We start from the raw sequence: 18047 nt of genomic DNA, 5'->3' as shown, positions 1-18047 counted from the left end.
CAGCGGGAGGGAGTAGGCCGAACATCTTGGAGAAAATAGATTCGATCTTGGGGGTTGCGCGCGGACGAGACGAGGGAATTGTGTGCGAGACGGGCTTTCAGAAGAAAAGTGTTCCTTCATGTAAAACACCCTTTATTCCATCCACTTACACGCTGGCATTTCAGCAGTGTGGACCGTCGCCGGGGTCAGTCCCTTAAAGAGGCCTATTCAGTAATCACAGGTGCTCTTCAGACGCACGTCTCAAAAGAAAGAGGTGTTTTTTTAAGTTTCCTCGTCTTTTTTTTGTGGTTGCGTGAAACGCGACGACCTTGGGAGTCAAATGAATCTGTATGTGTCTGTCATTCGCAGACAGACCCGAGCGACGTGTCCCCTGAACACAAATGGGATGGAGATTGTTCTGGCCCACGGGGCAGCTCTGAAGAAGCTGATGGCGTCGCGCGAGCGCCGAGGAGGCCGCGGTGCTACATTTTTCTCCTGCTGGATGGACGACTATAATCAAAGCGAGAAAGTCTTCTGTCCAGATTACAGTCTTCAATCAGTCAGCCACTGAAATGATATGTACATCGTCCTCCGTATGGATGGTACTGCCTCATGGACATTACCCGTGTCAACCTTGCCAAAGACGTGACGGGAGATCTAGAGAGCGATCGGCCACCTGCCATTCTAAAGGCAAGGGGTTAGTTTTCATTTCTCTCAATGGGTTCTCCCGGAACTGTCGCCATGGGGACCTTGTCCCGATCTCCTTCGATTCAGAGGTTGACACCGTTTAATGTACATTTCCACAAAACGGAGACGATTTCCGCTCTTCTTCTTGCTGGCTGATATTCTCGCTGTCTTTGAGTGAATAGTTTCTGAGGCACTCGCAATTTCACTGTGAGAGGGATGTGAAAAATTGAGCTTTCAGAGGGACTAAAAGTAAATGCAATATGGAAAATAACTACACACATATATAAGCTGCACATGTTTGGCAACAAACCGATTTTGTCAACCGTTTGCTTTGGGAACAAATGATTTTTACCAAAAAAGGTGACATTTACTTTGTCCGAAATGTCAAAACTCTGCTATGCGGTGTTGCCAGGGTGTTCAGAGTGGTTGCCAGATACTTGCTTGACAACCACCCAAAGTCTCTTTAATAAGGTGTAAGATGTTTAGGGTTGTTGCTACTTTTTCATCTCGCCATGCTGAAAACACATTCGATCACTCCGAAAATAGCACCCTTACCTAAGGTAATAGCTTTGTTTGGTCAATAGTCAAGTAATAGGTTCGTTCACGTCCCTGACCCTGAATAAAAAAGGAATAGCGATGCTTGCCAAACACCACTAAATTAGTAAAGCAAAGTATTCCGGATCGAACAAACCGAAAGGTGCTCTCAAAAACGATGCCTGCATCACACAAGATGCAGACAAAGTATCTCTTAAACAACTCCTAAGCAAACAATGATGACGAAGAATAAACTATTTAAATGTTCCTCTCTGGTAGAGTAGAGGGATACAAAACCTGTAATTTTCTCTGAAACAAGAAAGCACCTAATTAGACCCTGTGAATAGAACACACCTCTTGGCCAGAGCAAAACACATCACACAATTGCAGCCCAGGGTGCTTTCGTGCTCCCCCTCCCTCTTTTTGGAATTGCGGATCTCTCAATCTTGTGTCCAAGCGAACACCGCAGTTTAATGCAGATTATAAATAATGGCAGGAAACTTTCAGGGAGAGACAATCCAGAGCAAAGCATTCTGGGACTGCTGGAGCTTCATTTGCATAATACCCACCTTGTCTTAACCTCCACAGGTAGCCTCCACATTGAGACCAACCCTCACACATACACATCTTGCATCACTCCAACAGAGATTGGATGAGGTATTCTTTCTCTCTCGCATACACTTGAGCCTCGCTGGCTCTATGGGGGGAGGTCACTCAATTGTCTCTGCTCTGAAGAAAAGGGGAGAAATCACTGACCTTCTGCAAAATTGGCCATATTCAGCCGTAGGGGGAATATCAGGTTATGGAGTTGGTCCATGCTGAGTCTACTAGCATGCGGAAAGCGATCGGGTTCAGAGTACGCCAGTTCTGCGGTTGATCAAGGACGCGCGTGTGCGATGAATGCAGAGAATTCTCTCTAAAGACACTTAGAGGAGAAACAAACTCTAGAAGACTACATAAGCCTGACTCAATCACTGAGGGATCATGCAGCTATCTTTAAGCAAACAAACGTTAACAACCTACCCCTCCACCCCCTTAAAAGGAAATTTTCACTTTTGTGTAGTAAAACATGACCTCTGCTTCCGAATAGAGATGCACCGATGACACATTTTTCTGATTATTCTGCATGATATCTACCGATACGGATTTCTTAACTTTCTGAATGTTAGTCATTTATATAATGACTATTAATATTGAACATCAAACTGGTGATCACGTTTACATTGACATCAGCAATCTAATTATTTGACTTATTCTGAGTAAGCTAATATTACGGTTAGTGTGTTTACATGAGTTAGTTTAAGAATATACCTTTCATGTTCCAGTTTTACATGTTACACTACACAGTTGGATTAATGGCATACGTCATTACATCCCTAAACCACGGCGTTCGACGTTCCCTCCATAATCTCATGTATCAACAAACAGTTTGTATTCGCAATGGTTCCACATTCAGTTTTTGGTGTTTCATTAATTTTCTACAATTGTGGCATCTTTCATGTTTCCCGTTCAGACCAAAAATGTGCTTTCTTGCTTGAAGCCAGCTTGTTTTTGCCGTAAAACCTAACGGCCGTCCACTGACGTGCGTGTAACCTGTCGCAAAGTGCTGCGAAATTTCCAATGCGCAGGGTAATAGTGCGATTAAGGTGTGTACATGTCTATACCGCACTTTGATAGTGTGACTAAAATAGGAATTCTCCACCCGTCTTAATTCGATTTGTGTTTACTACGATTACTAGTTTAGACGGATAAAGCTAAAAAAAGCTCAGTTTACATGGACAATCTTAATCAGAGTATAATCTTAATCGTGTTAATATCGGATTATTGTTGTCCATGTTAACAGGGTCGTTGTCTAAATCCAGGGCACAAATTCATTCGTCTTTTGATTGACAGGATCTATCGGGCCTAATCTTCGGCTGTTTTTAAACTATATGCCGATAGCTGGTGATAATTCCTAACATTTTCTAAATATGGGTCAAAAAAGTTTCCTTCTTTGATATACAAGAGATATCGGCCCTAATCATGGAGTGTTTTTAAACTATCGGCAACCTGCCGATTATTAGCCGATATATCGGTGCATATTTCCTAGTAAAAAATATCAAGATGCATTAGTTCATGTTTTAGGGCCCAATGCATTGTTATGACTGAAAAACCCTCCTTCAGGGACTGCAAATATGGCCGCCTAATACAAAGACCTTCCTATGAAGATTTTTGCTTTGGGATGTCTGATAAGCTTTCGATTATTGGAAGCAACTATGTCTTGAACTCTGATCTGACACTAGGTCGCAGACACAGAAAAATAAAAGTTTAGCATAGTAGATGGTGAAACGATGACTGTTGTCGTAACCAAAGATTAGTTGAATTTCGAGCCACAGTTATTATAAATTGAACGCAGAGGAGCTGTTTAACTATACCTCGCTATATTTATTCATTAATATTAATGCATCACGTAACAAGGCCATCAGGAACACAGTTTCAGATATTAGATTGAGATGTTCAGATACGGCAGGCATTCTCACGGCACACATGCAAATATACATTAGGCCTCCATATCAACACATTTACCGGAGCTGAGAGACACCATGGGTAAAAATGTGTGTGAATAGCACAAAGTGGCTGAATGAACACAGAGCACATGGCACATGAATACAGCTCTCAGAACGCTTCTTAAGACCCTCCTCGCAAAGTTGTTGCTCTTTCAGTCTCATTGAATAGTGGCCATTTTAGGAAATTACCGCCTCATTTTTAACCACCACAAAAGCGCCAGAAGAGAGAGCAAAAGCAAGGGAGGGAGGCAGTTAGAGTAAATGGAAGAGACCAAGATGAAACCTCTGGCTTTTTGAAATGTGCTACATCCTGAAGTAAATATAATAAAATAAACCATTTCTGCCAACTGTTCTCATTATTGTCCTGTTTCTCTCACAGCCCTTTCTTTCAGGAATATCAAATTGTGTCACAAATGCGACTGAAAATGCCTTTGTGTTATTGCTCTGTGTGCTTTCTCCTGGCCTACCAGATCTTTATGGTTTTCTTATATGTGTACTTTACACATGAATTGAAAAAAAGCGGAGCTCAGGTCCAATTACTCTAATTCTAAGTGTGGGGGCCGGTCCGGGACCAACACTTCACAAAGAGCTATTTGGCACATCAAACCACAAACAGCCTGCAGATGAAAGAGAATACTTGAAATGACACGCACCCTCACGCATCACATCCTAAATTGCGACCACTAAATTCTTCAATGCTTTTACTTTTAAACATACTCGGTTTTACTTTTTGACCATTTCTCTGGTATTGACCAACAGTGGGTCAGCCTTTGATTCAAACAGCATTATTTACATACACATCCCTAAACAATAAGGTACAAATATTATAAACGCTGTTATTTGCATTAAGGGAGAATTCAGCTGCCTGTTGATTTGTTCTTAAACCATGGTTCAGAATGGTTGAAATTAACCTTTTATACAATGTGAAAATCCAACTTGATTATGTTCATCTAACAAAGGTAATTACGTTACTTCAACAAAGATTTGTTTGTAGAGTGAGCCAATATACTATACTGTGTGTACTGAACAAAAATTTGTCCACAGCATGTTGCTAACAAATATTATTTAGCTATCTGGACTTAGACCCTCAAGTTTTTGTCTAAAACTGGCAAAATTATGTAAGGCCAACAAACAGAAAGGTTCCAAGTATGCATTGTGGCATATTTTGTTCAGTTTTCAATAAAATCTTTAAAAAGGAATCCTGTTTTAGAGTTTGCTTACTTTATTCATCCAGTTGTTGAAAATGTTTAGTTGCCTGCAGTATTTAGAGTCGTTTTAAATGAATGATGTTTCATGATTGCCATCATGATTGATGTTTGTGTCTGGTGTTGTGGTCTAAAGCGCAAAATCCATTGCTTCCACCCATTAAAGTGCATAAAATAGCTAATCAATGTTGGTCACTTTCTTTTAAAAATGAATATACCCTCACAATCTTCAGTTAAAATCTTAATGTGCACTTCTGCGCTTAAATGACTATCCATCTCAAATGATGTATACTAGACACCATCCCCATGTCATCCAAGATGTTACGTCTTTTTTCTTTAGTCGAAAAGATATGAAGGTTTTTGGTGAAAACCTTTCCCCTGCACCCGCGGGACTGCGTTCATATTATTATTTTTGGGTCCGAACCGCGGGTCGTTTGCACCATCAGCCTTGCATTGCTGCGTCATCAGCCTGCACCTCGCAGGAGAAGGCGTCAAAATGCATAAATATGCTTGTGTCACTTTTATACATTTATGTTTTGAATTTAGTTTGGTTTCCAACACCTGAGTACACAGCGGCCCTTTCGTCTGTGAATGTACTGCAAATGCTCTTAAGAACACTGAAAGAAAAGTGAGTGAAACAAACACAAGCACACATTTTTGACAAAGAATACATCATTAATAGCGGTTCACTACCGCGATTTGGTATGATTGCATTCATATCAGCAGTGAGGCGTACTAGAGTTCACATGAACCGCACCCCAGACCTCCCTTTTTAAGCAGACTCGGGTACAGTTCGCAGGTGGGCACCCTAGTTCGGAAGACAGCGTTCACATTACCCAGACGAACCGGACTCTGATGTGTATCGAACCCGGGAGCGCTCCAATAGTGTTAGTCTGAAACCGCCTTTATTCATCGTCTGGTATCATTTAAGGCCCTTTGAAGCTGCACTGAAACGGTCATTTTGACCTTTAACCATTTTTGGAGTCCACTTAAGTCCACTATATGGAGAAAAATCCTGACATGTTTTCATCAAAACCTTAATTTGTTTTCGACTAAAGAAAAAAAAACTTAAACATCTTGGATGACATTTATTCTGAAAGTGGACTACTCCTTTAGAATCTGAATTTTAAAATGCACTTCCACGCTTAAATGACAATACATCTCAAATGACATTTTCTTATAATAATATTTTACTTGGAAACCTACAAGACCCCCTTAAGTTTCTTAAATTAATAAATAAAAAAGTGAAATAACAATGACCCCCAAAAAATGATGGCTTGAATGCTGCTTTGTAAAGCTCGTTTTAAAACTTTAACACGAACTATCATAACATAACGAATCAATGACAGATAGTTTGAGTCTCACTACCCACACTGACTGACTGAAGACAGACGACAGTTGTTATCTGAGCGCTCCAGCAGAAAGTCCTCCATCCACACCAGAGCGACTTCACTTATCAGTGCTGTAGCGTGGCCACACGGGCATCGATCCGCTCGCACCGCGCCCGCTGCTCTTCCAGGAATATATCACTTTCTTTCTATCAGAAGGAGCGGAGATCAGAAAGAAGTCATCCAAACAAAAGTCACCCATCAGTGTGAACAGCTCGGGCTTTTATCTGTCAGCACAAAGGTGAGAGTCCACGTGAGCATCTTCTCCGCCGTGTGGAGGGCCGGCAGGGAATTCTGGGTAAGCGGCAATAATGGCTCGACTCATTTGGTGGAAAGGTGAGGATGTGATGATTCATGGACCCCGTTTAAGTATGCGCCTCTCTCCACCTGACTTCAGACACGCATAGCGCTATTACAATATTCAGATTAGCGTGCACTGGAAATTAATTGGACTAATTAACATACAAGTAAATGATGATACCGTTAACACATTTCATTAACTCAAACTGTCATTTCATGTTCGCCGTGCTCTCCGTACTGCATTACAATGAATTGAATTCATTAAATTATGCAAATGAAAGGTGGCAAGAAATGGACGGTATCGTATGAGCGCTAATAAAAGAAAGAATTTCTGGAGCACATCGACTCACCAGCATATGCTTTTTTTACTTTGATTTGACAAAAAAGATCTCAGTCGACACACATGATGCGCTCATACCAAAGATCAACATCGGTGGACGGTGGACATGAAAAGCGATGGTGAAACATAACAGGGGAGACTGGACGGCTGCAACACTTTCTATTTCCTTCAGTTTCGCGGAGATTGTTTTTAGTAGAAAGACAAAAGTTTCATGTTAAACCCACTGTCAGCTACCCATCTACACTGCTTTAACATGCATGATAATAAACTCACAATTTATACTTCAACACGCAAAGTCAAAAGTTGACACTACACAGGGACAGTTGCAACATTAATAAAAATATATATAAAATATGAAAAAACATAATTTTGCAATTTCTTTACTTGTTAACAGAGTCATTAAAAAGTTAAACTTGCAAAGTGTTTTAAATAAGAAACAAGTGAAAACGTAGCCTACTGAAATACTTGTACGCGCTTCTCTGAACTGTGTGTTGTTTGTTTGTGCCACAGTTAAATTGATTGTAAGACTAAATTGGAAAAAACACATTTCCAAGTAATGAGTAACAAACCATGTTTATTATTTTGTATTATTATCATATTTTTTTAGGCAATTGTAAAGCTGTCTTTAATGTAGGCTACATTGTGGTCTAGTCTGACAGAATCTACTTTAAAAGGCAGTGAAATAATTATTTATCAATCCATAAAATTAGAATCGTTTTATTTTAATATGACAAGTTTTGACATCAGTGTTGTCATAAGGGACAGTTGCATACATGTTGCAACTGTCCCTACACTGCCAGCCATGAAAGAAATTGCTATTCTAGCTAGACACAATAGCTTTGACACTTGCTAGCAATGCCTTTCAGAAGATAGGAAAACACTGATAAATTATGTAAATGTATAATGGTTGACACAAACAGTTTAGACAGTCAGAGAAAAAATGTGACGATTAAAAAAATTACTTTACCATCTTGAAATTTGGTTTGGCTAGAAGGAATGGTCACATTCAGTCTAGCTCATTCCTGACCAGAGGTATAATGTTGCAACCGTCCCCAGTCTTCCCCACATATAGCACAATTTAAACATAATTTTGCTTACTCTTTCATGGTATGTTAATATAACATACTATATTAATTGAGACTACATCGGATGTTTTTGTATTTGAAAAATATATTTGTAACCTTAAGTGTTTTTCACTTAAATAAATCTTTCAAACAACCGGACTTTAGAAATATACACATTTCTGTTAATATACATTTGAAGCACAAATGTGTTTGTCAGGCAATTCAATTTCCACACTGTTGGATTTAGCATTTAGAGAAAAAAAAACGCTCTCTGATCATAAAATGTTGCGTAGTTGTAAACCTCCTCAAAGAGGAAATTGCTGTAAGTATATTTCCAAATTGAAAATGAAAAAAGGGGAATGACTTTCACACTTGAGCAGGTCCAAGAATAAACATGTTTCCAAATGCAATTCAAGAGTGTAGAACAGTAGGTGGATGCTCTCTCTGTGGTAAATATTTGAAGACTGTCAGAAAGGAATCCAAATTAATTTAGGTCTAGGAATAAATCTGAGTCCCAGGAACTGGTCAGAGATTCCGCGGGATTTTCCTCTGGCCCTGCTGCTGCTGCAGTGACATCTGCTGGACTTTACACACACATAAAGATCACACTTTAAACACACCCGATGCATAAAATCTAACCAGATATTTCATTTGTATACTCTAAACATATTCTGGACTGCATATGTAAATGTCGATTAGGTTTAGTTGATAGTTGGCATAACATTTCACACCGTAACAGCTGTGTGACATCTAAAACTAATTCAACCCATTCTAAAACATTTATAAATTCATAAAAGGTTAGGTGGCCATCCAAAGTTTACACTTCTACAGAACATTCATATAACAAAACGGTCAAAATAAGACACCTGACAACCATAGGGATTGTTTAGTCATTTTAGTGTGAAATAAACAGCTGCCCTCAAAAGTGGGCATTGTACAATAGCATGAAGCTTTCTTGGAGAAAAGACCAAATAAAAAATATAAAAGTGAAATGACAAGATGCTATTTATAATGAATAAAAGCAAATTAGACATCACAAACTAGGAAAACACAGTAAAATTGCAATCTGGATCATTGTGACTGAAGAACAAGCCGTATCAAATCAGAAAAACAAATAGTGTTTCAGTAGGTGGCCTTTGCCTGCTGGGTCCTGTCAATCAAATCATATGAAACTGGATATAGTGTACAAATTTGTTGGCTATGGGAGATATAAAAACTTATAACTAAAATTGGCAACAGTACTCAATCATAATTATCTGAAGGAATAAAAAAATAACAGATAAGAGAATAATTGTACGGTACCAAATGAAAACAAAGCCAAACTTTTGTTTGAACAGACAGCAATGAGTGCATCTCCCCGACAACTCTTCACAAAGTATTCAACGATCAAACAAAGAGAGAGGGATTAATTCTCCTTTAAGGATGACAATCTCTTTCTCTCCGAAAGATGTCGATTAAAGGCGTCAGAGCCTCAACATGGTAACGGTGAGCAGACAAAGATAAAAACCTTTACAACAACAACAAAACACCATAACAGCCAAACACACTTTCTACATCATCACACAGTCAGTTAGTGATGTGACTTCCCAAGACATGACCCCTGCTGTAAAGGACACAGATACTGTCCCACAATGCATTTGGTTGTTTTACAGTCTGTTACACCTGGTGCCAGTATTTGCCACAGCTCAGGTAGAGGAGCTGCTCTTTTGGTCCTGTAACACATGTCTGCACATTCACATATAGACATAAAAGAACAGTTTTTCCTCTCGCGCATGGTATCAAAGGGTATGAATAGAGATCAATTTGGCAACCTACAAACCAATTCATGTCATACAAACAATTCTTGACTCATACAGTTCTTAAAAAAGTGAAGCTAAAGGTAGTTGTTCTTAGAAAAGCAATTGTACACACAAAAAAATCCAGATTACACTGTATATAAATATCATTTTTTGCTGAAAAAGACTTCATTTGCAACAAATGCATACTAAAGATCCGATCGAGCGGTTTGAGAATAACGATACATAAAATGTTCTTAATTACATGATTGTTTATGTTCCCCATTTATTGGGCCTGGGATTCCCTACACAAAATAAAACTAGATCAAATAAGACCCCATTCTCAGGAGCCATTTTAAAGACACAGCTGGACACTTTCACAACTCCCTACGGCACAACGCTAAACTTCAGAGTCGATCCTTCCCGTGTTGTCTTTCTCCACGTTTGGAAAATGTACACCACTAATGTCACTTATAACCTAGAGTTAAACTACATTTAAGTTCACCCCCAAAAGAAAACATTCATTAAGTATTCACCCTCATATTGTCTCAGACATGTATGCTGTCAATTTGATCAAGGACACACAAAAAAAACTGAAGTTCTGTTGAAACACACAGATCTTATCCACGCATGACAATGCAAAGTTACCATATATGTCAAGCTCCAGTCTAAAATATAAAACAAATGCTTTCCACAGATAATCTGTCTTCTGGAGCAACATTTACACGATATGACGTGTAATATTTCATGAATAGATGCAAACCTGGACTGGTTAAGACTGAGAACATGTTTAGTCTGTTCCTCACACACAGCTATCATACAGCTTTAGAAGACTTTAAGCACCTTTTTAAGGAATCATTTTTGTAAAGGGTTATTGTAGGAAGGAGCTACTTAAAGATATTTGCACTCCATGAAATTGTTTTTAGAAAAATCCATACAGGTTTGGTACAACATGAGGGTTTGTAATTAATGAAAATTATTTTTTGTGAACTTGAACATTCGCCACCAGTTCCCCACCGCTCCTCCATTCTTTATACAACATAATGAAACCTCATACCAACAAATACATACTGAAACAGGTGCTTAAAACACCCCTGAAGAACTTTAGCTTTGTACACGACAGCTTATAATACAAGATAAGGCATTTCAGTGTTGTATGTGAAAAGAAATAATGCTTCCCCATAAAAAGATGAACAAAACCCCCAATAACTCTATATTTGTAAAATATATATATGTGTGTATATATGCATTCACGTAAATGTACATATTTACGTAAAGAAGGGTAAATATGTAAAGGTATAAAAGCAAAGTATATGCGTGAGTGATGTATGAAGTCTGAGGCCGTAGCAGAGGATGTGACGTCATACAGGAAGAGACGGAACCTTAGCAGTCCGACAGAACATTCAAGTTGCATCCCAAAGCAGCGGTTCCTCCCATGAATGTCTTCCCACCTCTGCGCCACATCCGGTCATGTGGTCACTCGGCTGTGTCCCCGGCAGACACGGAGACTAACTGCAGAGGAATCTCCGCTGTACCCAGTTGCTCCTGTGAGCCTGAGGTGTTGACCGTAGCATTGACGGTGGCCAGGCCCTGCATAGTGCCCGGCTGGATGTTGGTGAGGATGAGCGTGGTACCCCCCGCCGTGATGATGCTGTCTGAGGACATGGTCCCGCCCACGCTAGCCACCACTGCTCCGCCCCCTACCTTCTTATTCTGGTGCGTCTTTATGTGCTTGGCCAGGTGATCGCTGCGCATGAATCTCTTCGAACACTCCGAACACACAAACTTCTTCTCTCCTGTCACAGAGGGCACACCACAAAAAAAGTTAGCGGATGCAAGTAGGTTCTGGAACAGAGCTGAAGACAGGAAGGCAAGAACTACTGTGTGTGTGAGAGAGGTTGAGAGTACCGGTGTGCGTTCTCCTGTGTCGCTGTAATTCATCACTGCGTGTGAACCTTTTTCCACAAAACATCCAGGTGCAGACGAAGGGTCTTTCCCCTGAGTGCCAGCGCAGGTGAGCTCGCAAGTGAGACGTCTTTCCATACACCTTTCCACAACCGACTATATGACACACATGCTGCTTCTTCTTGCCCATGTTAGACCCCCTTCAACACATTCGAAAATGTAGTCGGAACAAAAGTATATTACACACATCTAATGATAAAAAATTCAACAAACCAAACAACGAAGACTGATAAACAGGCTAACATTTAGTCTTTGTGAAATCTACCAACATTGGCTGTAATGGTTACTGCACTGTGGTGCTTTATTTATTACTACTGCAGTAGAAACTGCAAAACAGACGGCTAATATTAATGTACAGGAGCCTCTTTAATTGTTGTTGATAACGTCCCCTTTAAACAGTTTTGCACCCGCCTAAAATTGTTCAAACCGCCGCATGTTTCATCGCATTTGAATGCATGAGTGAACAAGATCTAAAAACCAGGGAAGTGTCACACTGCTTTGACCCAGTGAAAAAACGGCATAATGTAAAAATGCAAACGGTGTAAAAAAAACGTCTCACCTCCCGCCTCCCTCTTTGCAGTTGGGGCAGGTGCAGGCGACCCTGCGCAGCCGTTTGCCCTCCTGGCTCAAGCCCTCCATCTCCTCCTCCACTAAACGAACACGAAGGTGAGAGAGGTCATTGGCATTCAGCGTAGAGCTACTGTCCAGAGGCCACTCCTCCGAATCAGGCTCCTCCTTAATTTGAATATCTATAGAGTATAGTATGATCAGAGTTACACTAACAAAACTGAACTCGTACTGCTGGACTTCTTCAAGTACATCATCTCCCGATCGGTTTACAGGTGCCCTTTCTTCTCCCTTTTCATGCACTACTTTAGAGGTACCACATACATTTGTCTAACGGGCTATTCTTGATCATATTGCTCTGTCATGACTGACCTCATCAGAGCACTGAATAGAAAATGATGTTTATAAAGGTTACTTAGCTCTTGGCTATGACGTTTTAATCAACACCAAAATGTTCACTTCCTTAAATCTTCTATTTCTAATTTCTAAAGGAGAGGGATTTCTCAGTCATCTGCAGGCGTACCTCCGGTGCTGTCAGTGTCCTCAGACTGCTGGAACTGTCCCACTGAATTCACCGTCACCGACTGCAGGTTAGGAAGGTGTCCTGACGTCAGGCTGACCGGTGTACCGCCCTGACCCAGAGACAGCGTCTGCACGGGGGCCAGAGTAATTTGCTGAGTTGGAGCCGTCTGGAGCTGAAGGTTCTGAAGATTCTGAACTCCTTGGACCTGCAGGAATAAAATTGGAACTAAGTTGTTTGGGTACCATTGGAACAGTGTAGTTTGACTACTAAAAATATGTTAACAACATTAGGACTTAACTAAATAGGGTGTGCTTAATGGTGTAACTAGTTCAGCGAGCAAGTCAAGGTCTCTTACAAGATGAACTTTTGTACATCGCTGTTACAAATGAATCAAAATCAACCAACTGTCATGCGTTTATGAGACTTGTGTTCTTGGTTTGTCTGGTCTATTAGTATTTCAATCTGAGGAAGAATGCACATGTATAAGAATCGTTTAAAAACCTGAATGATTCTTAATCATACCTGGAAGGTCTGCCACTGTATCTGTCCTGACGGCGTGACTGTTTGGGCCTGGATGAGGAAGGTTCCGGGGTTGATGAGCTGAATGTTTTGCAGGGTTTGGTGGGACTGAGCGGACACCTGACCGTCACTGCTTCTGCAAGTGCATCTGCTGCAGCTGGACCACCTGCTGTCCTCCAGACAGCTGCACCGAACCCTGAGTGAGGTAGCCCGACCCGTCGCCCTGTTCTCCCGCCGTAGACTGCGTCAACACACCCGTGCCATCAATCGTGCTGGCCTGCTGCGAGGATGCTGAAGACGTGGTAGGCACGAACATCTCATTAGAGTTGAGCGTCTGCTGATGGCGTCCCGCTTTCTCAGAGCCCTCTGAGTTCTCCATACCCTGATTGCTCATGATCAGCTGTCCATCAGCTGTGACGCCAGTGGCTATCGCCTGGGCCCCCGAGAGTCCAAGAGAGTCCAGATCGACGCTGTTTATGGGCACAAAGGTAATGTTCCCAGGCAAACCCAGAGGCATGTTCGTGACCACCTGACCTTGACCGCTGAAGCCAGAACTTCCCAGAGAAACCTGTGGGATCTGGTGCACTTGTCCGGACTGGGTCATGAGGTTCTGACTGTTGCTAAGAATTTCACCCGCTCCCGAGACGCTGATGGTATGAGTCCCGTCCTGGAGGATTTGGATCTGCCCCGAGGCGTCCTGCGCCATCGAGGCCCCCTCAACCACAGAGGCAGAGAAACCCAGCTGCCCGTCGGCCGTCTGCACCTGAGGGATCACTTGATACTGGATGTTAGGCACTGTGCCGGTGGACGCGTCTGTCCCTGATGTAAGTAAGATGGACTGGTTCTGGAGACCCTGCAGGCTCTGGAGCGGAAGAACGTACTGCCCGTTGGACGTGACGATACCTGTGCCGGGGAGATGCAAGACACCGGAATCGTCCTTAACGGCCTCCCACCTGTCAGACGACCCTGTTAACTGCATGGAGATCTCTGCGTTCTACGGGGGAAAACAGGCGTGTTTCATAGAGGGCGAAAAAGGATGGAAACAAGGAGCTTCTAGGTTAAAAAGATGGGTAACACTTTAGTATAGGGACCGAATCTCACTATTAACTAGTTGCTTATTAGATGCCTATTTTTAGCATATTGGCTGTTTATTAGTACTTATAAAGAACATATTCAGCTTGACCATATTCTACTTCCCTAATCCTACCTAATACCTAAACCATATCAACTACCTTACTAACTATTAAAAAGCAACAAATTAGTAGTTAACGGAGGCAAAAGTGATAGTTAATGGGTTATTAATACCGAGAATTGGACCTTAAAATAAAATGTGACCAAAAGATGTTAATGTAAATCTTATACCAACAACAGACACCCAGTAACAAAGCTTGCCTCGATCAACACTTGTTGTGTAATAATAACAATAAATTATGTAAAGTCTGTTACATAGACTTTTCTAAAACAGTCATTCATTTCTCTTTTTAAGTGCAAATCTTCTCTTTATATTTCTCTTCATAAAAATGTCTAATTTTAAAAACGTGAAGTGTATCACTCCTTTTGTATTAATTAAATGTCATTGTATCTATTGCGGAAATTGTTTGTGTTTTTATAACTACTCTCATTTATAATACATGTTGGAGGAAAAAAAATTGTAACACTTCCTCTCTCAAAATATATTTTGCAATGATTCAATATTTCAACCGTGACAGTGTAAAACTAGAAAAGCTGGTAACATACACTTTGCTTGATGACTACGAAAGTACACAACGTGTTGTTTACATGTAACAAACTCCACCCACAAGAATTATGTCCCACATAACCAAATGTCCCTTCACCTTAAAGTTATCAAAGCCAGTGCTTCTACTTTAAAAAAACTGATATAACACCATATACGTTCTTACTGCTTTACAGTAAATGTGATTTTAATTCTTCTTTACATAAATAAGCTGTTTTAGTGGGAATATCATAGTTACTCTACTACTGACATTTCTGCTCGCATTCTCATTTCACATGGAAATGAATGGAGGCTGGAGCTATTGTCCATAACAATCTGAGTGTTCCACAAAGACAAGAAAGTCATACAGGGTTGAAACAAAATGGGGCTGGACCAATAATGACACATTTTCGCTTTTAAGTGATCTAGCTCATTTACTTTGGACCGAACCCGGAACAGTTCTTGAGTTTGAGGAATAACTTAAGCATGCATCCTTTCGAGGAGTAAACGAGGTCAAGAGCAGTGTTATACAAGTAGTTAGTGACTTACCACTCCAGTAGCACTATGAGAGTTCGCCCCGTTCTCTCCCCCGGGGGCGGGCGAACCGAGGCCGGTGCAGGTGGCGGCGAGCATGGCGAGAGGCGAGGGCTGGCCGTCCTGATGAGGGGCGGGTTTAACAATGTAAGGGGGTGGCCACACAGGAAGTACCAGTGTTATTAAACCGAACAAACACAAAACTACAAGAAAGCACATGCATTAGAGAATAAGACCGAAGAGGCTTTGATTGAGCTGACCTGCTCCACGCCGCAGCCGTCCTGAGCGCTGCTGCTGTCCGCCATCACTCCCGCTTTTGCTGGCCCTTCAAGCGCTAATACACAGAACAACAAAAAAGCCGTTAGACTCCGTCCTCCATGCACGGTTGCCGTGCAAACAGCCTCGATTTAGCTAACGGGAACGTGCGGCTGCTTTATTTCTTATTCGAGCTATTTATCCGTGGATCTTAAACTCGCATATTTACCCGCCAGCTAGCGTTAGCTTAGCCTAGCTTAGCATACACAGAGTCTGCACAAAGATTCAAAGCAGCCATTCCCGCGCTCCTAAAATATCTACGTACCGGTCATTACTTGATTTTTTTAAGCGCTGATATTTACGTTATATTACACTCCGAGCATGGTTATTTTAATCGGTGCCTGCGCTCGCTTTAGTCCGGTTTGTTTTTTTCCTAATTTGATTGACGGCGGCGCTTCCACTTCGCTACCGCGTCACCGACAGGAAGTCCCGCCCTTCATCCATGCTTTGATTGGTGCTCCCGTTTCAGAGCGCGCCTGTTTATTGGCCTCTGTGATGTCTGTCATTTTAACCGGATTGTGTCCTGTTCCTCGACGATCTTGTCTGTAACTGAAGTTTTGCTCGTTGATGGCGTGAACGCGCTTTAGATGTGCACGCAGAAATATTGAACTATTTGTTTTGCTTTCTTTTTAGATGTATTTATTTAATCCGTATACCCACATTTTAATATTACCACAAAAGTTTACATTTTTGGACGTGTTTTTTCTTTACATATTTTGCAAGAATATTTAATAGGTAACTTTGGGCACTTGTTTTTTTTCTTCTTCGGGGAAGCAGGGAAACTGGCGACACATCATTTCTCTTTGTCTAACAATTTTGTAATCATCTATTATGAGATTTGTGGTTTAATGTAAGAGCCACTTCAGCTCTGTCAAGTGTTGCTCAAGTAACCAGAATGATTAATGACATGCAATTATTTATGTGGTATGCAGAAAAATATTTTTGGAGGATTGGGTGGAGAAATCACTGGAATTCCACTGGTATGTGTTGTTTATGGGTTTGTTTTTAACTATTATTTTTTTCTTTAAACACAAAATTAGAACATCAGTCTTCCTAGTTATTCCCTAGAGGTTAGAGAAAAATACAAAGTGGCATAAAGAAAATATGTGCCTTCAATGAAGTGAAGTATGAATTCCAGCATTGAATATGAAAGAAATATACATTTTACAACAAATGTAATTTTTTTGACACTTTATTCATATTATACTGCATGTCTGTGCTCATTCATTGAATTTTTATGCTTTACTTATCATTGTGTATTGTTAAACTATAGGCATGAGAACATAACACTTGTAGCAAAGATACTGTAAACGTGTATTCATAAATGTTTTCTAAATAAAGAAAAGAATACAATCATAAAGGTGTGAGGAGGGGTCTTATGGGATTAATATGTTGCTCAAGTACTGTTAAATGCAATAATACTGTCAATAATAATTAAACACTCGTTCAGGAAGTATATAAAGCCATGGTGAGGCTTTAAGGAAATATTAAAGTGATGGTTGTGTCATCATTTACTCACCCTTTTAGTGATAACCTTTAATACCTTTTTTATATATTTATAAAAACAAAATATATATATTTTGAAGAATGTTATGAACTGGACCATATTCACCTGCATTGGGTTTGCAAATCCATAGATTAAAAGAGGCGCCTGGGCGGTTCGGCCACCAACTTTCTGCAAAATATCTTTTGTGTTCTGCGGAAGGAAGAAAGTCATAAAGGTTTGAAATAACAAGAGGCTGAGTAAATGATGACAGAAATTGTGCCAATATAATGTCAGAAAAAGAATATCGGGCCTCAAAAATGAATAGGCCCTCTTTGTGGTAAAGAGCATGCAGAAATCACTTTGTCTCACAGTGTAAAAAAAGAAAAACAAAAGCGTCTGTCATTTTTTACTAACTTTGACAACTGATGTACCTATGCCTCCCTGATTCATAATGCGCCAAGGGATTTCAACAGCACAGAATGAGGAAATTAACTGAGTAAATTAGACTGTCTGGGGGGCAAATTCGGCAGATTGTTTTGTTATTCACCAGAGAGTTTCAGAGGAGAAAACTGGGTGGAAGTTGTTTCGATAAGCGCCCACCAAGAT

General features: G+C 40.7%; 1 protein-coding gene across 1 annotated transcript; it reads right to left on the bottom strand.

The window, feature by feature from the left end:
- Positions 1-8923: 8923 nt before the first annotated feature.
- On the bottom strand, positions 8924-16745 carry sp3a (sp3a transcription factor). The gene is given in 9 exon segments (XM_056755162.1): positions 8924-11614; positions 11727-11923; positions 12343-12532; positions 12874-13078; positions 13396-13527; positions 13529-14386; positions 15656-15763; positions 15901-15974; positions 16221-16745. Coding segments are annotated over 9 exon segments (2091 nt in total). The 5' UTR covers positions 16228-16745; the 3' UTR covers positions 8924-11294.
- Positions 16746-18047: the final 1302 nt, after the last annotated feature.

This window comes from Triplophysa dalaica, chromosome 8 (genome assembly GCF_015846415.1).
Source record: "Triplophysa dalaica isolate WHDGS20190420 chromosome 8, ASM1584641v1, whole genome shotgun sequence".
Lineage (NCBI taxonomy): Eukaryota > Metazoa > Chordata > Actinopteri > Cypriniformes > Nemacheilidae > Triplophysa > Triplophysa dalaica.
The sequence above is the reverse complement of the archived record's forward strand: the minus strand, read 5'-3'. Positions and strand labels throughout refer to the sequence as shown.